The sequence below is a fragment of the Aulonocara stuartgranti genome, assembly GCF_965226115.1.
Source record: "Aulonocara stuartgranti genome assembly, chromosome: 1".
Classification (NCBI taxonomy): domain Eukaryota; kingdom Metazoa; phylum Chordata; class Actinopteri; order Cichliformes; family Cichlidae; genus Aulonocara; species Aulonocara stuartgranti.
The window spans coordinates 17349138-17371369 of record NC_138939.1 but is presented as its reverse complement, the minus strand read 5'-3'; the positions used below and the strand labels follow the sequence as shown (position 1 = coordinate 17371369).

The following is a 22232-nucleotide window of genomic DNA, read 5'->3' as shown; positions in this document are numbered from 1 at the left end:
AAATATCAAATAGATTCAACATCTTTCTTCAACAAAATTGCAGACTGCACAGATGGTACCTTCCCAAAGGAAAAAGTACTATAGCTTACTAGGGTATATTAGACTTAACAGTTACTATATACAGTAATGGACTTCTATACATTTTACATCAGATTAAAACTTTGGGTGTAAGATTCAGATAATTATTTAATAACAGCCAGACATTTTAAATGAGAATAAGAAAGAAAAGTATGTCTTTGTGCCCCCTTTTCCCTGTTCATGCCCTATCGGCCCCCCTGGCTAAACTTTGCTAGATCCGCCCCTGCACAGTTACCAGCGTCAGCTACGTAGAAAAAGATCCTGGTGTAGAAAGTAATATTAAATAAATTCTAACAACAGCTTATCAAGCTTAAACGTGCTGCTGTTGTTCAGCCGCTGGTTTCCTCTTTCTGGTGCAAAGTGGGCCAAAAACAAAGAAGAGAGACGGAGTCCCGACAGAAAAGCCGATCAGCTGATCATTAAGCAGTTTCATGATTGAAGTAGCAGCAAGAAGAGGCAGTCGCTCCATATATTGTTTGTTAAGCTTAACGCAGGAATGCTTTACATTCAGAGATGGACTTACACACTTGCTTTACTTCTCTCGGGGATAACTTTGTCGGAGATGAAATGCCGGGTTGCTAGCGAAGCTCCAAATGCTATCCAGACCATCGACAGGTCCCGCATGCCACAGCCGCTCTATCACGTGATGCATACTGCTCCGACGTGCTAACGTTCTGAGGTGAGTTACGGCGTGTTGCAAGTTTTGTGAGCTGCTTTTGTGATATTTAATGGATCGGATTACATTTTTTATTTTTCTCCGATATCCGATCCAGTAATTTAGGTCAGTATCGGACCGATACGTAATATCGGATCGGTCCATCTCTAGTTTGTATCATATCTATCTATCCATCCATCCATCCATTCGCTTCCACTTATCCTTTTCAGGGTCGCGGGGGGCGCTGGAGCCTATCCCAGCTGTCATAGGGCGAGAGGCGGGGTACACCCTGGACAGGTCGCCAGTCTGTCGCAGGGCCAACACACAGAGACAGACAACCATTCGCACTCACTTTCATTCGCACATTCACACCTAGTGGCAATTTGGATTATCCAATTAACCTATCCCCACAAGTTGCATGTCTTTGGACAGTGGGAGGAAGCCGGAGTACCCGGAGGGAACCCACGCAAACATGGGGAGAACATGCAAACTCCACACAGAAAGACCCCGGCCTGATGGTGGAATTGAACTCAGGACCTTCTTGCTGTGCGGCAACAGTGCTAACCACCGTGACACCGTGCTGCCCCCCCATCCTGGGCCAGCCTCACTCGAGGAGACGGAGGGGCAGGGCGGGGGTTAATCACAGAGCGGTGGTGGATCTACAAATCGGAGAGATGCCGACAAAGTGACACTACTTGCAAAGAAAATGCCCACTGGATGACACAGAGCAAAGCACCACGGTTGGGAGACTGTGCTGCACTCGGGTGGGGCGGGCAGGGGGGGAAAGTACATATCTATCTAATAGACTCCAATTCGTTCATGTAAATGGAGAGTCTTCTTCACACTCTGAGGTTAGTTATGGTGTTCCACAGGGTTCAGTGCTAGGACCAATTCTATTTACATTATACATGCTTACCTTAGGCAGTATCATCAGAAGACATAGCATATACTGTCACTGCTATGCTGATGACACCCAGCTCAATCTATCTATGAAGCCAGATAACACACACCAATTAGTTAAACTGCAGGAATGTCTTAAAGACATAAAGACCTGGATGGCCGCTAACTTTCTGCTTCTTAATTCAGATAAAACTGAGGTTATTGTACTCGGCCCTGAAAAGCTTAGAAATATGGTATCTAACCAGATTCTTACTCTGGATGGCATTACCTTGGCCTCCAGTAACACTGTGAAGAACCTTGGAGTCATTTTTGACCAGGACATGTCCTTAAATGCACATATTAAACAAATATGTAAGACTGCGTTCTTCCATTTGCGCAACATCTCTAAAATTAGAAATATCCTGTCTCAGAGTGACGCTGAAAAACTAGTTCATGCATTTATTACTTCCAGGCTGGACTACTGTAATTCATTATTATCAGGAAGTCCTAAAAACTCCATGAAAAGCCTTCAGCTAATCCAAAATGCTGCAACAAGAGTCCTGACAGGGACTAGAAAGAGAGAGCATATTTCTCCTGTTTTGGCTTCCCTTCATTGGCTTCCTGTTAAATCCAGAATTGAATTCAAAATCCTGCTCCTCACATACAAGGTCTTAAATAATCAGGCCCCATCTTATCTTAATGACCTTGTAGTACCATATCACCCTATTAGAGCACTTCGCTCTTGCACTGCTGTCTTACTTGTTGTTCCTAGAGTATTTAAAAGTAGAATGAGAGGGAGAGCCTTCAGTTTTCAGGCCCCTCTTCTATGGAAACTGAAAAGTTTCCAGTTTTGATTCGGGAGACAGACACTATCTCTACTTTTAAGATTAGGCTTAAAACTTTACTTTTTGCTAAAGCATATAGTTAGGGTTGGATCAGGTGACCCTGAATCCTCCCTTAGTTATGCTGCAATAGGCATAGGCTGCTGGGGGATTCCCATGATGCATTGAGTTTTTCCTTTTCAGTCACCTTTTTCACTCACTCTGTGTTAATAGACCTCTCTGCATTAAATTGTACTTGTTATTAATCTCTGTCTTCTGTCTTTCCTTCTCTCACCCCAACCGGTCGCAGCAGATGGCCGCCCCTCCCCGACCCTGGTTCTGTTGGAGGTTTCTTCCTTGTAAACAGGAGTTTTTCCTTCATACTGTCGCCAAAGTGCTTGCTCATAGGGGGTCATTTGATTGTTGGGTTTTTCTCTGTATGTATTATTGGAGGGTCTACCTTACAATATAAAGCGCCTTGCGGCGACTGTTGCTGTGATTTTCCGCTATATAAATAAAATTGAATTAAATTGAATTGAATAATAGAAAACTGCAAGCTAGAGACATATTTTTATAGCCTTTGTCTAATTTTAAAGCATCATTTAGCATCAGTATCACATTCTCTCCTTTGCTTTGTGAACCCTGTGGTCACTGGATGTTACAAATTTAATTAAAATAAAGATCAAACTCTGGAAATGGCTTTAACTGAAAATTTCTAATGACAGTTTTTTTAAACCTTCCTAACCAGTCACTACTGGTTAGGAGTAGTAACTGGTTAGGATTTGCTAAAGCTTCATCACAAGTTTTAGCAATGTGATAAAGTTCTAAGCCCATAAAATCATAGAGAAAAGGTGGCTGGTTTGCATTGCTTCTTCATGTTCCCAGCTTTACAATACCGTCACTAGATTTAGTAACTTTGCATATTTCTTTGGTGAGACTCCCCCAAAAATAGCATTTATCAAAAACAAAAACAAAAAAACCCGCAATATCCTGTATGTGGCAATGTAAAAAATGTAACAGTTATTAACCAGCAGTGGGCAACTCCTCTGGCCGCAAAATGGGAGTCTAGTTGTATAGAGGTCGATAGGAAAATGAACTTTGGCCTCAGTAAACACTTTCCTGATGAGTTTATGGTCTCAATCACTAGATCATGTTTTACTGAATACAACATTCGGTTCATTATGTAAATTATACTTACCAATCAGTTTGTTAGCTGCACCTGTTTAAATGGTTGTTAATGGAAATATCTGCAATGGCAGCAATTCAATGCATTTAGGCATGCAGACATGATCAAGAAGACCTGCTTAAGTTCAAACCCAGAATCAGAATGAGGATGAAAGGTGATTTAAGTGACTTATTGCATTGGTTGTTGGCATCAGATAAGTGGTTTGAATTTTTTAGAAACTGCTGATTTACTGGCATTTTCCCATACACAAAAAAAGAGAAAATATCGAGTGATAGGCAGCTCACTGGGTGAAATACCTTGTTGATGCCAGAAGTCAGAGGAGAATGGCCAGACTACTTTGAGCCAACAGAAGGGTAACCCAAAAACAACTTGTTACAACCAAGGTATGCTGAAAACATCACACATTAAACCTTGAGGTGTGCTAAAGCAGCAGAATACCACACTGGACCACACTGAATGCCACTCCTGTCAGCCAAGAACAGGAAACTGAGTCAATAATTCCCCCTGGCTGACCAAAATTTAATGGTAAATGTAATTGGACTGGTTTTTATATTGTGCTATTAAACTCTACTTGAGCAACCAAAGCTCAAATTTCATAAAACTTGCTTCATTCACCCATTCAAACACATTTGTACAAGCACTTTTTTCTTCACCCAAGTGCTTACTGTATTCTGCATACTGTAGCATTCAAGGATCAAAGCACTAAATTCCTTATTACTAGATGACATGCATGGTACTGGGGATATTTATATTTTCTTAACACTTTAGTGCCCTTAGTACCAAATGAGCATCATGTAAATCTCAGCCTACCTGAGCATTGTTGCTAACGATGCTCATCTCTTTATGATCACAGTGCATTTATCTTTGGATGACTGGTCCCAGCAGGATAATGTCCCATGTTACAAAGCTGAAATAATCTAAACTGGTTTCTTAAACATGACAATGAATTCACTAGACTGAAACGGCCTCCTTAGTCACCAGATCTCAATCCAGCAGAACACCTTTGGGATGTGGTGAGAACAGGAGATGCGAGGTATTTTCAGCAACTTGTTGAATCTATGCCACACAGAAATAAGGCAGTCCTGAAGGCAAAAGGGCGCCATCCCAACACTATCACAGTTCACTCAAAACTCTTACATAAAACATGCCTCACTCACTCATTCACACAAGCATTTGTTTCTATACCTAAGTGCTTTCTATCTTAAATTCACACACATTCATAATTTGATGAACACATCAGAGAACAACTCAGGGTTCAAGATCTGGCCGAAGAATTCTAAGACATTCAGACTGGAAAGTGGAACAACCAGGGATCAAACCATCAACCTTCCGATTAGAAGATGACCTACTTTACCCCCTCTTGACTTATAGCCATCCCTAGTGGGTATATAGTCTCCACTAGGGTGAGACCACCTTGTGACTGACATCCCTGCTGTATGAACATGCAGCATTCCTTGCTTTCTCAATCAGATTCTCTTGCTGCTCATTACCAGCACATCATTAAAAAATTAATGACACTGATTGGCTTTTATTGCCAATACTGACCAGCAAGTAATGTTAAGTCAACCATTTCAGATCATCTCTACATTGGCTTTTTAACCTAAAAGAAATAAAATAACATGATTTGTCTCGACTGCATTTCTAGTTTTTGTCCAACTTCTGGACTCTATATTAAATTCAGCTTTAGGTGCAAAAATATTTAATAAAAATATTTAAGCTACATCAAGGATTACATGGGTACTTTTGTAGATGTAGCTTTTTTTTAATGCATTTTGCCCTTTCACCCACACATAAAACCGGTGAAAACCAAGCCCTTTAAAAAAAGATTTTCAGATTTTCGTGCAGTGATATTTTTGAATATTCACTTAAACGGAAATTACAGTGGACCTGAAATCTGTTATTGTATGTTTACCAAGAAACAGATAATTAGAAAGTCCAGCTGTGACCTTAACCATACTCTGAAACCATCATTTAGAGGTGTAAACAGCCTTTTGACAGGTGAGCTTTAAGGTGGTTGCTAGAACATGCATGCGAGTTAAACGCTTACAGTCCAACATAATGGTGCACTTAGAAATGTAACTGAATCACATGCAGAGAAAAATATAAAAGTGGAGGAGGTAGACAGAAGGGCTAAGTAGCATACACCAGAGAGGTTTCGTAACAATTAGTATTTAAATATGAGCTGGGAGAGTGGAGGTGGGCACGTCCTCCCTCAACTGCCAATTTCATTTTCAGCATCATCTCAGACTTAACAAGTGGGAACAAGCATATACAAAGGTCTGTGAAGGATGTCAACACAGGTATACAATGTGAAAATTCTTTATGGTTACAGCTGTAACCATAAAGAGACGACAGATAGTGACAGTAGTTAGAGTGGATTTCTAACCACTGTCATACTCTGGCTCACAAGGTGTCACACAACACAACTTTAACCAATATTTAGAAATGTATTGACTAAAAGAGGCATAAAACATCATTAACTTTATGAGGTGTGTCAACAGTTGGAAAAATACTGTAATGTAAAATCTAAGATTACCAGGCTTAACCCAAACAAATAGCATGATACTGGGTGGATGGAGAGCAAGAAAGGCAGGTCTTAAATGCTCCAGTAAGACTGGTCAGGTACTCCCAATTGAACTGATGAACTCCACCTAGGAGGAACCTGCAAGGAAATACTGAGGGACAAACACCAGGCCCAGCCAAGGCAGTAAGCCATCACACGCCTCTCCATAAGAATGGAGTCATAATAACAGACTGATCTCAAATGAAATACAATAGGAGACGGAATGTTTTCAATGCCAGTCTAACATTACTTCTGACTTTTCAACAGGTGTAACAAAACAAAACCAAAAACTAGCCGAATAATCAATGAACCGTTTGTAAAAACAAAAGTTGATGGTTGTGATGGACCGAGTTGAAAAACAGGAGGAGCCCAGGAATTATTAGAAAAATATAGTTTCCATTTATTTAACCCCCAAAAATTATATTTACAAGACTAATAAATGTTGAGCTCATAAAAGCGGGCAAAGAAACAAAACTGAACTCAGGCAACGACTGCAAACTTAACAAACCAAATGACTGCTACAAACAAACATAATTGACCTCCACATGAAATGACATACAAGGGTATATATAATGGCTGATCAGACCATTGTGACACATGAGGGGTAACAAACAAAACCAATCATAAATCACAACCGATGCAGTACAATCTAGTTTGTTAATAAACTAAACACTAAAGAAGAAAATCAAAAAACCCCATTAAACCCTAAACTCAAATATTTAATTAAATACAAATACTTTGTTTTTAAAGTAAAGAAAACACACATTCCCCCCTTCAGCAGGAAGTGGTGGTGTGGTCCAATTAATTATTAACTTCCTTCATATTTAATGGTTTCAAACCCTGGCTACCATCTTTTGTCCAGCAACTCCCAGGGATGATGGCAGGTAAGAAATAAAAGACAAAGGTTAGTCAGAAAGCAAAGAAACGAAGTAGTATGAATACATAAGTAAACTAAATGTGCGCGCGCTTACAAATAGAACAAATGTATCCAAACCAATCAATAAAGTTATTGGCAACTAAAATGTATTACTATGTTCAAATGAAGAATGAAAATACAAAAGTTACCGACTTTAGAGTGTGGCCACGGGTTTGGCCATCACAATGGTCGACACCCAGCATTGTTTCAACCCCTTTCACCACATCCTCAGCAACCTGATACCACAAGGAAGCAAAATAAGTGGGAAGAGGATGCAAGGATATAACCAAGTAGGTAACACACACACATTTGCCCAAACCACCTGTAAGTAGTAGAGATGGCACGATACCACTTTTTTATGTCCGATACCGATACCGATATCATAAATTTGGATATCTGCCGATACCGATATGAATCCGATATAGTGTTTTTTAATCAACAAAACTGTTTTTTAAAATATCTTGCTGCATTTTGCAAGTCTGCAAGTTCATACTCAAGTTTAAAACAACAACTACACTAAAGCTATTCTGTTATACCTGTATACAAAAAAAATATTTCATAGTTCAGCAATACTGATCAATCTAATAAACTTAGACCTACACCATCCTCCCTATTCTGGTATTTTAAAGAGTACTTAGCGTAAATATTAAGCAACCTAACTAATAGGGTTCCAACTCCCAGCAACAACAAAAATAAATAAATAAAAAATAGGGAACCACCCCTCACGCTCCACCTCATGATGCTTAATCAACGTAATCAACCTTAATTTGATGCAGTGTGAAAAAAAAGCACAGAAATCAATTATTTTTCAAGAAATATTAAATAGATTCAACATCTTTCTTCAACAAAATTGCAGACTGCACAGATGGTACCTTCCCAAAGGAAAATGTACTATAGCTTACTAGGGTATATATATTAGACTTAATAGTCACTATATACAGTAATTGACTTCTATTCATTTTACATCAAATTAAAACTTTGGGTGTCAGATAATTATTTATTAAAAGCTCGACATTTTAAATGAGAATAAGAAAGAAAAGTATGTCTTTGTGCCCCCTTTTCCCAGTTAATGCCCCATCGGCCCCCCTGGCTAAACTTTGCTAGATCCGCCCCTGCACAGTTACCAGCCGTCAGCTACATAGAAAAAGATCCTGGTGTAGAAAGTAATATTAAATAAATTCTAACAACAGCTGATCAAGCTTAAACGTGCTGCTGTTGTTCAGCCGCTGGTTTGCTCTTTCTGGCGCAAAGTGGACCAAAAACAAACAAGAGACAGGACTCACGACAGAAAAGCCGATCAGCTGATCATTAGCAGTTTCATGATTGAAGTAGCAGCCGGAGAGCGAGAGGCAGTCGCTCGTTAAGCTTAACGTGGGAATGCTTTACAAACATTCAGAGATGGACTTACACACTTGCTTTACTTCTCTCGGGGATAACTTTGTCGGAGATGAAATGCCAGGTTGCTAGCGAAGCTCCACATGCTATCCAGACCACCGACAGGTCCCGCATGCCACAGCTGCTCTATCACGTGATGCATACTGCTCCGACGTTCTGAGGTGAGTTACGGCGTGTTGCAAGTTTTGTGAGGTGCTTTCGTGATATTTAATGGATCGGATTACATTTTTTATTTTTCTCCGATATCCGATCCAGTAATTTAGGTCAGTATCGGACCGATACCGATACGTAATATCGGATCGGTCCATCTCTAGTAAGTAGTTGTAGATAATCCATCCACCACCACCTAGGGATGGCAATCAAAAATTGTTGCCACTTAGGAAATATTAGAACTGGTTTTCTATTATCAATGCCTGCAGGTACTGGCAATGCACACTGATAGATTTTAGCTAATAAAGCAGTTATACCACAGCTGGCACACCAGAATTGACATAAACTTCTAAATATTTTACCTCCAATGGTGCCTTAACAAAATATGCTAATACACTATATTCTCGAGCACACAAAGCAGATAACGGACTTTACTATTCTACATGTCACAAACCAAAACAACTGCAATGGGTTGCATCCAGGATTCGACACAACTCATGAGCCAGAACAAGTAACAGGAGAAATACAGCTTTAGCCAAAATTGACCAGTGTATTCACTGAAAGAGAAACCATAATTAACTTTATGAGACCTGTGGTGTTGTTAGTGTATTTGCAGTTGGATAAATTTGAATATTAGGTTATATGGTGTTGTGTAGTGGAAAGCTTAAAATAATTAGGCTGAGGAGAACCAAACAAATGGCATGGCTGTAAAGAGAGGCAGCAAGACTGAGACAGCTGGTTCTTCAGTGCTCCAGAGGAAATGAACTCCAGCTAGCAGGAACCTGCAACAGGGCAACACAGAGGAGCAAACAGCAGGAAACATGCAGCAGGCCTAGCTGAGGCAGAGGACCATCACACCTCACATATCAGACATGCTGGGTCTGCAACAGCATTTGTATCACAGAAACACCAAGCTGAACTAGAGTTTCCACTGCTGAACATTTTCCTTCACTTGCAGAGGCACGATCTCAGTCCAGCACTTGACTGCATAATAATCTGAGTTATTCAAACACTGAATGCAGACAGGTTGCAGACACAAATGTAACAAAATCCACAGTACGTATTAGCACAATTTCATTTTCTTGGGAAATCCAGCTCTACAAGTCTACAATTTTTTCCTTCACAGACTCTGTAAGACTATATTCTGCTGCACTGGTCTTTGGGTAGCATGCTAATCCTCTTGATACAGTGCGTATGTGGAGAGATTAGCATCTTAAATTATTGATTCATCAAAATTATCAACAGATGTAAGATTATACAACTTCTTATGAGTTTTTTTTAAGTTACCCATGACTCCTCTTATGTTAGCTTTAAAGTCTGCGCTTCTTACAAAAATCTAAGCACCTTTCTGTTGTTTCTGGCCGTTGGATGAATTAATGCTAATGATAAAATATGCTTTTGCTTTAATCCTGTGAATACATCCTTTATTTAAAAAACAAAACAAAAAAACTATTATTTCCTACTTTTAAAGATTTGTGAGCTATGGACATAAATGTCTTTTGGAAAGTCACACTGATCTTTGACTAGTACTGGGAATTGAGAACATTTGTAGGCGAGAGCAAGTTTCAAATTCTCCAGTCCATTGGAATCGTAGGCTTATCTTTTAATCAATGGCATGGTTTTTCTGCATTGTGTATTGCATAACAATGATGTCAAACCCATGATAGTAAAAGCTTGTGTCACATTCTTTGACTTCTATTTCTATGCTGGGTTCCAATTCAGACATAAAAACTTCTGTTTTAATGGTGTAATGTAAAAAGCAAACCTGGCTAAAACAAAAACACAATGGAACATTACCAGTCAGAGCCTGGAGCTCAACAACAAAATATTATGGGATCAGCTCGACAGAGAACAAAAGGGAGTAAACATCTGCTGAACGTCCCTCAAGAAGCCTGGAGAATTATTACCAAAGACTACATAATGAAATTACAAAAAAAAGCTGTCTAAGAGAGTTCAGGCTATGTATAAAGCTTTTTGCTTTATGTATTGTATATTCATGTATTTTTGCACCACTTTAAATAAATTGTGGCAGTCATTTCTCATCAAGCTATAAAGACATGAAGCATGGCTCAAGAGTTTTGCACAGTATTGTATTCACTTAAGCCTGGATTATACTATGTTATGGACAACTGAAGACCCAACAGCCGTGTAGGCATTCCGGTTCTAATTCTTCGAAATCCACAGCCTGGGCACATGTGTAGTTAATGCATTTTAATGCAAAATCTCCACGGACGAATCAGCATGGTTGCAAAAAAATGGCAGGCACATGCTTATGTGCAGGGGTGCACGTAAGTGATCCGCAGGTGCGCATGCGCTGTCAAAATAAAAGACGCGCACCAGATAAGAAGTTGCAACGCGCGTTTGCGTACATATAAAAGGTACTGTTTTTGTCCGCTAGAGTGGGATTTTCACGGCATATTCTGCAGCAAATCTCTGTGCGTTCATCATTTGTTTGAAGCCAGCTCACCTCCTGCAACCACTTTTCCGAGAATAGGCGCTTCTTTTGCGGTTCGGGCTCCTTCTGACATTTCTTTGGAGCTGGAGGAACACCAAAGTAATTGCTTAAAGGAGCTTGCTTCTTTGACATCTTTAAGAGTTCTAAACAAATGTCTGTCCTCCTCCAGAAAATCTTATGTACGCAAACGCGTGTTGCAATTTCTTACCTGGTGCGCGTTTTTTATTTTGACAGTGTATGCGCACCTGCGGACCACTTATGTGCACCCCTTCTTATGTGGTCCTTCATATCTGATGACGAAATTTACATCACTGAGACCCAAGCGGACCCTAAAAGAATTGCAGATGTGGAAAGCATTAAAAAACGCTTTAATGTAATGGATGCTAGACCACAGTAACTTTGACCTTTAACCACCATTATCTATTCTTGTGAAAATGTGACAGACAGACTATCCAATAATTCAAAATTATGATGCTGCCAACCACACCCGTCATCAGCGTGCTGTTTAGTCAATCAAAAATAAGTTATCTGAGCTGAGCCCCCCCCAACTGCCTCCCTCTTCCCACTCCATCACACCCCCACAGATGCAGGGCCTTGGTGTACAGGTGCATCACTGAGGTGCAGGGGAGACATTCCTCCTCTGTCCCCTTCTGGCCACCTGTGCCTCAATTTTATTTCACAACCTAGACATCCACATTACTAATATTCTCATAGCAGATACATACATGGCCGTGGGGGTGGGCACACTATACGGCGTCCAGGTTGAATACAGTCTGTGTATTCAACCTCACCTCTGGTGTTGGTGCCCACCTCTCAATTTTAAATACATGTAGACATTGAGGGTTCTCGGGAGGGGCCGTGCTGACACCTGCTGCTTTCGGGCAGGAAGCACCATGCCCTTCCTGTGCTTTAAATGCACTTTAGAACAGCACGCAGCAACACCACATATGAGCGGGCGGAGAGAGTTATGCGATCTTCACACCCCCGTTCTCTGTTCGCCATCGGGGTCTGGGATGCTGGGCCTCACTGCTGTTGCAGGACCGGGGCGGTCTGCTTGTCTCCACCCCAGGGAAAAGGGCAACATCTCCTGGGTCTGGGGGCAAATTGCCCCTCTGGGGGTGATGGTACCTGGACCTGGGTTATAGAGTATGTTTGGGGAGTGAGGGTGTGCATACAGTGTTCATTTCTGCTTGTCTCCACGTTGGACGAGTGCTGAATATTCGTATATGTGTGCATGAGGGTGGAAATGCATGCTTGTGTCTGTGTGTGCCAGTTTCTCTATGTCTATGACTATGTGTCAGGACAGGTCTTAGACTTCACCTCTCTGGGAACATCTGGGCACCCCCCAGGTGTGGAGGCCTATTCCCCCCCCCCACTACACTCCCTGCCAGTGGCTGATGCCCTCAGCCGTTAGTGCACTAGTGGTTCTTGGTGTCCGGGGCTGGGCGCTCAGGTATCTACAGGCTCACTCCCAGTGGCTGCTTGGCGTGGCCTGGCTCAGCCTCTGGGCCCGGGGCTCGGTCCACTCTGGCACAGCTGTCTGATGGCCGAGCCTGCAGGCACGTTGCCGCAGCCCCCTGTAGCTTCTGCACCATGGCTGCTGGGTGACCCCCCCGTCTAGAGCTCTCGTCAGCTCTTTCCAGGTTAGCTTGGTTGGCTGCTGCCTCTAAACATATCATGCATTGTCGGTCTTGTGTGCTGCTCAGTAAGATTAAGTATTTATTATTTACAGATACCTATGCTTATGTTGGTTGTTGCTATAATTTCCCTTCTGTGCTGTTTTCTTTTTGCTTGTTTTTTTTCTCAGCAGGTAGTGAAGCAAACTTTTAGTGTCTTTTCTCTCTATCCCTCTCCTCCTCCATTTGGCTTTCCCTCTCCTTCTCTTAACTCTCTTCCCAACTTCTCTGTTCTTTTTATTTCTCTTTCCCATCCCCGAGTCCTGGCCTTTCTAACTGTAATAACTTAAAATAAAAATAAATAATAAAGATCGAATAAACTATGAAAATCAAGTGGAGCAGTTTGGCAAAAGGTCCACTTGGGAAAGTAAATTGTTGGGCATTTTCTTGGCCTTCAGACAATAATTCTGATTGCTACAGTGTCATACAGGACAGGCAAAAAATAAAAAATAAAAAATAAAGTTATCTGTGTATAAGTTATTGGTCATTTGCCATTCTTAGCTAATTCATATTTCTGTCTGGGTGCCCTGACAACTTCAACAACTTTAAGTCTTTGATGATTTGATGGCTTTGTGTGTTCAAGGTTGTGTTTTGTACATTCCAAGACACTCGTCTGCATGCCTTGGGTTGTGTTACTTTTTAATTCCCCTCAACTCGAAGCAGACTGGCTACTGTATTTTGACCTCCGACATCAACGAGGCATTTTCACCCAGAGAACTGCCACTCACTGGATGCTTTCTCTCTTTTGCACCATTCTCTGTAAACACTGAAGATGCTTGTATGGAAAAATCCCAGCAGCTCAGCAGTTTTTGAAATACTCAGACAACCCATCTGGCACCAACAACCAAGCCACATTCAAAAACACTTAAATGACCTTTCATCCTCATTTTGATGTTTGGTTTGAACCAGAGCAGAATTTATCATATCTACCTTCCTAAATGCATGTTGCTGCCATGCTATTGGCAGACTAGATAGTTTAGATATTTGCATTAACAAGCAGTTAAGCAAGTGTACCAAACAAAGTGGCGTGTGTGTGTGTGTGTGTGTGTGTGTGTGCGCGCGCGCGCACACTCAACACAACTCACCAATAACTATTTTCAACTAAGAAGGAAAACGATGATCTGGTTTACTGAGAACTAAAGAAGGGATTCAATAGATAAGTGAAATTTAAGAAATACCCTCCAGAGAAAGCATTACAGACCAAATATTGAATCCAGCAACATAATTACAGGTCAAATATTTAACTTTTTTCCCCAACGTCAAATGATACCACTGAAGTACTGAATTTTCATATACAGCACTGGTCTCAGCCTCTCTCACTTACTCTTGGACATGACTACATATTTACTCCAATGCCTTTTGGCACAGATTCCATCTCATTGACTCCTCAACATGTTTTTAAAATTTCATTTTCTAGCTAGAGAACTTTGCACAGCAAAAGATAAAAACACGGGTTTCCAAACATTCCAACAGAAACCTATGAGAAACCTTAAGGTGTTCCTCTTCAAATAAAAGCATCAAGACTTGGTGCCTTTCTTTATAAATGTGAAAAACAATGCTGCCTGTGATCACCTTGCTTTTGTTTTCATCATGAAATTAAATACTAATGAGCATGCTAAATAAAATGCAATGCACAGCCCAGAAGTTTTTGGACAATTACACATTTTTGTATTTTTGCCTCTCTACACCCCCACAGCAGATTTTAAATCAATGATTTGATTGTTTAAAGGTTTTATTTAAAGCCTTTGAGAGAAATGTTGCATTAAGTGTTTAGGAAGTGCAGCCATTTTTATAAGTACTTTCCCATTTACAAAGGATCAAAGTGATTTATAAAGTGACTAACGTCACTGATATATAAAGTGAAGTTTGAGTTGTTTTTAATACTTGCTTGAAGTTTCAGAACCCACGGCCATCACCAAATGCTCCATTTCCTCCCTTGAGATGCTCTGTTAGGCCTTTACTGCAGCGTCCTGTACCTGCTATTTGTTTGTGGGTTTCTGCCTTCAGTTATGTCATCAATAACTGAAAGGCATGCTCTAATGAGTTTAGATCAGGTTTCTAACTTTGTCATCGAAGGATATCCTATTTCTTTGCCTTGAGAAATTCTTGAGTTGCTTTTCCATATGTTTTGGGTCATAATCTATTTGCACTGTGAAGCACTGTCAAATCGGTTTTGCAGCATTTGACAGAATCTAAGCAGAGAGTACAGTCCTGAACACTTTTGAAGTCATCCTGCTGCTTTTATAAGCAGTCACGTCATCATTAGAAACTGCCAGCAATAGATTTCCATGCCATATTATTGCCTCCACAACATTTGACAGATGATGTGGCATTCTTCACACGATGAACTTTTTCACTTTCCTTGTTTATATTTTACTCTTCCCATCATTCCGGTACTAATCAATCTTGGTTTCATCTGTTGAAAGATTGCTTTTACAGAACTGTGCAGGCTCTTTAAGATGTTTTCTGGCCAAGCCTTATCTGGCCTTCTTGTTCTTGAATGTAATCAATGCTTTGCATCTTGTTGTAAACCCTCTTTAAATTCATGAAAGATCCTCTTGATTGTAGACTATGACAATCATACACCTACCTACTTGACAGTGTTCTTAAATGGGCTAGATGTTTTGAAGAGGTTTTCTTAACCCTTAGATGCACGAGTGACTCTACCCTAAACTCTTCCATAAGTGTGCCACTTTTGTCATTTCAGTTAATAATAATCACTTGTATTATATGGGGAGGGGTGTCCCCTTTGTTTTTTTCCATCCACCATTTCCACTAGCTTCCAGGCTGCACTAGGGCTGTGCGATATGACCAAAATCTCATATCCCGATATAAGAATTCTATCGTCCCGATAACGATATAAATCACAAAAATGTAACATTTTCTGTAAATTATGTGAATCTCGGGCAGCTCGACTTGCGGGAAGTGTTTCCAGCTGCGCGTAGTGTACCTGGAGTCGAGTGTTTTAACTGATGCATGAAACTATACATTTTTAGACATAAGTTGTAAAGGCCGCCGTTTTCTTTGTGAGTATTTATTACACGGCGTGCTGCGGGGAAAAGCCTGTTCTAACGTTTGAGTCTAAGGTTTATTTTTTCGCACCTGGCAGCTCTTTTTTACCTCTACTACTACTTCTACTACTCTCCGTAAATAATCTGCTCTTTCACGTGATTCAGTTTATTTTGAAAAGTCTCAACAGGATCTTGAGCTTTATTGTGAAAGGTTTATGTGGAACATAAACAAGCGGACACGCGATGGTGTTACCGTCGTTGTTGCTAACCACAACGCATAAAACAGGTGCTTGTCCGTCAGTAGTGTGGTTATATTAAATATAAGAGAAAGGAGAAATTAATGTAGCCACTACAGTGACCATCAAAAGGATGAAAAAATATTGCTGTAAACAGTTTATTTTGCGACACCACGAAACAAACGATAGCATAAAATGAAACGATAGACGTTTTTATATCGTCATCCGATATACATCGTTATATCGAACAGCCCTACTCTGCACAGATGTTTCTGTATACTATGCCCACCACTTCGTTATGGTGTTCCATGTATGCCCTGCCTGCTAGCATCTTGCATCCTGCTGTTATGTGCTGGATTACACAGCCTCTATGGATCTTGTGCTCAGAGCTTGTTCCTGTGCTGCTGTGATTAGTGCCTCTGTGCTGTCTTTCAGTCCAGCCTGGTCCAGCCACAGGTAGGACTTCTGGATGTCAGCCACTTCCTCTATCTGCCGGTGGTACATACCGTGCAGGGGCTTTTCCTTCCATGATGGTTCCTCCTCTTTCTTGGATTTCTGCTGCCTGAGGTATTCACTGAGCATGTGGTCGGTTGGGGCCATCTTCCTCATGTAGTCATAGATGTTTGTGGTCTCATCCTGGACTGTGGTACTGACGCGCACCAGTCCCCGGCCTCCTTCCTTCCCCTTAGCAGACAGCCTCAGGGTGCTGGACTTGGAGTGAAACCCTTGATGCATGGTCAGGAGCTTCCTGGTCTTGATGTCTGTGGCTTCCATCTCATCCTTTGGCCAGCTTATTATCCCAGCAGGGTACCTGATCACAGGCAGGGCCTAGGTGTTGATAGCCCAGATCTTGTTATTACCATTAAGCAGCTGGATAGCGTAGTGGTAAGAGCGGGAGTCGCAAGTTCGATTCCCAACTGGGTTGTGTGTATCCAGTAAGGGTCCTAGGCTAGACCCACTATGCTAACCAAGCCCATCGCAGACATGAGCAAAACAGATAAATATGAAGCCATACTGGCTCGGACGTCGCCCGCATTAACAAGGTCCTCGTCAGGTACTAAGGAACCAGGGCTCCCTGATAAGAAGTGGGCTACTGGAACGAGAAGCCATCAGAGGACAAGAGACGAAAATAGGGCGCTGTTGGAATGCTACTACGCAAGTAACCCCAGCGGACGGGTTACATAAATAGGATGAGGGACCTATGGAATCTTCGATACCCACTACTGACGGTGAAACAACATTCGGAAGAAGGGACTGCTCTCACAGCTAGAGGTTGACGAAATACAACACACATGCTACGGCAAGGTGGAGCCAGGACGACAGGTCAGGGGGTAGATATCATCACTCGCACCCGAGATTGGGTACCAAGCTCCAAGTACAATGGAAGAAGGAACTGAGTGCGAGAGGAACTGACATTCAATTTATCATGTTTAATTTATCATGGATCAGGTAACAGGCCGCAAAACTTATTACTGAATTAAATTTGCAAGAGTTAATTAACTCTTGCAGCAATGTCAAACAACCCTTTTCCATGGTCATTTTTAAACTAAAAGGTATGCAGCACAGGTAAACACTGGTCAGCTTCTCCAGTTAAATACAGTTTAACTGTGGCAGTTGGCAACTGTGGCATCAGATGCAGCTGTAGTCATTTTAGCAGAGAAATGACTCAAAGACAGATTATTGTTAGCAAAACCTGCTCAGCAATGAGCAGTCATTTCAGCTCTATACAAAACTGATCAGTCTTGAGGTTTATAGTACAGGCTGCCACATGAGGCAGGTTTCACATAAAGGCAACAGCCCGCTTAGAACAAGAAGAGGTGTCAAGAGTCAAACTTCAAAACAAAAGTACAGAATTGCTCAGAATAACTTCACCTGTGTAAGGGTACACTCACACAGTTACAAGTGAACAGCATGCTGACGGATTTTCCCCACACATCAACAGTAATTACTGCATAATGTCTTGAAAGTAGCTTTCATAGCTCAGTGGTAGTTCATGAATGCATGACACCAATGTAATGATTCAGTAAAGCACTAGATGTTACAATCCTGGACAATGCATTGCTTTTAATGGAGAAAATCTTGAGGGATAGCTTATGAGGAAAGCAGCCCAGAAACTTTAGCAGCACACATCTTTGTGAGCCTCAACTTTCGTTCTTTTACCCAAGCTAGCCTGCCATTTTCCCTGGTTAGGTTTAGGGATTAGAGATCTGATCTAAATTTTTACAATTTGGGACACATCGTCAGTAGTGGACCTTGGATTTTTCGGTAGAGGAGGCCAAACTTTATGCTAAAATGGAGCAATTAAGTAAATATTTTTTTTTAAACAAACTAAATAATAGTGGCAGTAGTAAGAGAGTGGAGGGGTGGTGGTGTAATGATCAAGTGTAAAACGTAACCCAATGTGTTCTCTTTTTGGCAACCTTGTGTTATCTTACTTTAGTTTTAATGTGTTTCTGAGACAAAGAGCACTCATTTACGGAATATTAAAGTCAGTGGTTCTAACTATTTGGGAAAATGCAATAAATGCCACTCACTTATTCAGTCTATTGTATTTTAGCTGACATCCAGCTTCACTCATCATGCATTATTTGGCAGTGTTGTGAGCTGATAATGTTATCTACTTAAAAACACTCAGTGGATGCCCAAGCTTTTCCTCAGATGGACTTTGTGACATGTTTAAACTTTGTACATTACTTTAAATAAGTACACTTGTTTGTCCTTGGGAGACCCATCTGTGTCTCTACCATAAGCTCAAACACGAGACACCACACCAGAGTGACAAAAGCTAATGACAGCATGTGTCAGATTTGACAAAACTGATGAGGGAGCCAGCCTTTGTGCAATTTCTGAACGCCCCCCTCGCCGGGCCCCCACACACTCCCAGAGTGATGTTGCGCACGGGGGCAGCGTGACCTTCCTGTCACCCATTCGGGCAACTTTTAAGCCCATAACTACGAGAGTCAAAATTTCACAAAAATCACGCATCAACCATGAAAGAAGCTCGCACCGAGTTGCGTACGCCGTTTGACAAAAATAAACCGGTGTCTGATTCTGTCTGCCAAACAGCCTGTGACACTAACGCCGCTGTCGAGGCTGTGATGACAAAATATCTTTTGGCACGTATGTGCACCTTCAGAACCATCACTCCGTCTGTAGCTATTCACCATGCCCGTTCGCTCAGCGCTGCTGTCACTTTACCACGACTTTCAACTCGGCGACAGACTGAGGAGTTCAGCCCGTAAATTACATCTTATCCATTTACTACAGTCGTGAAGAATTATGACAAAGTATATCAAAAGCGACATAAAGTATAAGCTTAAATTAGGCAATCTCGTCTTTGCCAAGCTTGAAAACGGGTTAGTTTCGCCTGTTAAAGGGCTTAGGACACCGCTTTTTGCATACGCGACGCCCTTCCCTTTACTTCCTAATTCCATTATTCGTCAATATTACAGAGGATTTTCCGTAGACATGTTTTTATCCTACCTCGTAAAGGTCTCCTGAAGCCATTCTTGGGTGCAGACAGCGGCGGCGCGGCGTTCTTGCCTGCCTTGTTGGCTTTTTTTGGACCCTACTCTCTCGGTGTTTCGGCGAAAGCCCCGATAGACGGGAATTAGCGAGCAGCCTTGTTATTCTGAGCAATCCGCAGCAGCAGATCAGACAGTGTCAATCGAGCCCGGCGGATCGTTCCACGCTTAAAACAAGCAACCATCGGGGCGGTGCTGTTTACATATACCGAAGTACAGGACTAAAAATTAGTCCCGGACTAAGAATGTAGCCTGATGGTCTGCATGCGCCCAGCTCATCTGAGCTCTGTTGCAATCCACTCAGCGGGAGACGTTATACGCGTTGTGTTTACACACACCAGCTGGGTCAGATCCCTTTCTATGATCCCCTTTACCTGTCCACTGTGGCGTCATAGAAAGATCTGACCTACCTTATTTGTATTCGCCGGGAAATATCTAGAACAAGTTAAGCGGAACTATTTGTAATGATTCATCACTAGCTACTGATGTTGGTAGACCTTCTTACTGAACTTTGCATCAGCATCAAATATCTTTAAAATATTTATTTATTTATTAATAAATTAAAAACGATTAAAAACAAAAGCTTTGTTTTGCCCTGTTTCCAGGGGTTCTGATGGGTTCTCTCTGGGTCACCCAGCTTCCTTCTGAGTCTGGCACTTCTAAACTGGCCATAGAGCCGTGAATGGCTGTTTGTCTCTCTGTGTTTGCCCTCCACAGACTAGCAACCTGTCCAGGGTGTGGCCATCTTTCGTCCCATGACAACCGGGTAGGAACCCCTATCTAAAATCTGAAGAATAACTGGTTGTTTGGCACAGACCAGGTCTTGATCACAACATCTTTCGCAGAACCTTGGATGAATTACCTTAGAGTATGAAAACCTTAGAGTATGAATGCTTTTGCAGCATTTTCATATCCGCTCTACCTTAGAGCAAATGTGAAAATGCTGCTAAAGACCTTAAAAAAGACACCCACTACAAACAGGAGAATTTGAGTAATTTTCCTTCTCTAGGACACCAAAACTACAACCTAAAATACTGAAAAAGTTTTCAGTCATTATATGAAAATTAATCTAGAGTTGTATCACTTGAAACTGTTTTCAACAATATTTTATGGATTGAAACAAATCTGAAAATAAGCTGTAAATAAAAAAGAGCAAATGAACAACAAATTGCTCCTGTCAACTGAAAAATAGGAATCCACACTCTTCTAGTGAAATTCATGCAAGTACATGAAAATAAAGAAATGAAAATTAGCATAAAAATATTATTTGTATTAGTTCAAAAGAAAGAATAATCCAAACACTGCATGGTTTAAACAGTTATTCTGTCTGACTTTGCGTCAGATCCAGATCTTTGAAGTTGGGGCCCTCAGACCATTTCAGATGTTTTTGTTTGTCTTTAAATGTATTTCATTCTTTCTAGTAAAATGTTTGATATTGCATGTCTTATCCAGTGTGAAGCAGCTGATTTCTAAGTTTTCCTTCCAAATAATGCCGTTACCCTCTTGGCAGTTACAAAACTGAGGTTTATAAACATTTGTTCATTTCTGTTATAACTTTAATCTTTAGGATACACACTGAATACAAATACTCTTAGGTATCGTGACAGTCCTTTTGCAATCTTTGCACTTGTCGCTTCCCAATATATTTCAAAATATTTCAGTGTTTCTACACAGTCACTGCATTAAGTGATTTTACAGGACAATGACAGGCCAGACATTTTAAAACACTGATCACATACACATTTGCACATGCTCATTACCTCTGTGTAAACGTTGAATAACACATAGTCTAAAAAGCTATAGGTCTCAGAAGCCATATAAAAGGTAACGCAAGATTTGGATAATAACCCCTCCTATGTGTGCTACAAAGCAAAAATATCTGCGTATAAAAGCGAATACTAAAATTTTAACATATTTGTTCAAAACACTAAGAAGACCATCTCAATGTAACAGAGATGCAATTTGCCCCCATATTTTGTCCTTAATTTCTTGTATAACATACATACATAAGCAATTACTGCACTAAACATCTTTATGATAATACCAGAATTTTACTTTGTTGCAGTTATGCTTATAGGCCTTCAGTAGCTCACAATATGATATGAGATTATGAACAGGATTATTTGTTTTTGCCTTGCTACATATAACAGTTTTCCACTTGCGCTACAGAATACAAATATTCTGTAGGGATGTATTTATTTAATGCGTATATTCAGGAAAAACAAATATCATCACTTTTTGTGTATTTAGAGTTTGATACCAAGTGGTATATGAAGATATCGTCACATTTTAAGTTAAAATGAAACAGTACAATCAATCAATCAATCAATCAATCAATCAATCAATCAATCAATCAATCAATCAATCAAACAAACAAACAAACAAACAAACAAACAAACAAACAAACAATTTAAAAAAAGATAGAAAAGAACTGTCTTCTTTACTAATAAAAAAACACCTTACTCTCTTCTTAGCATCTTCCCAGCACAGAGTACGCTGCGTGGCTCTGTCTTCTCCATTTGGGTTGGTCTTGGGTGTCCTCTGGGGTGAGATCCACTGAGCGCATGTCTTCAATGATGACGTCCATCCACTGCTTTTTCAGTCTTCCTTGAGGTGAGCGGCCTCCAGTGTCGAGTTGGAGGGCTGTTCTTGACACTGTATTTTCTGCGCACGTCCATACCACTCTA

General features: G+C 40.9%; 1 protein-coding gene across 1 annotated transcript in view; it reads right to left on the bottom strand.

Moving 5' to 3' along the window:
* The window catches only part of LOC309702480 (chromodomain Y-like protein 2), a 52671-nt gene extending 32639 nt beyond the window's left edge, over positions 1-20032 (bottom strand). The window contains exon 1 of the mRNA XM_082527152.1: positions 19505-20032. Within this exon, the coding sequence (XP_082383278.1) occupies positions 19505-19528 (24 nt within the window). The 5' untranslated portion in view covers positions 19529-20032. The remainder of the gene's footprint in view (positions 1-19504) is intronic.
* Positions 20033-22232: the final 2200 nt, after the last annotated feature.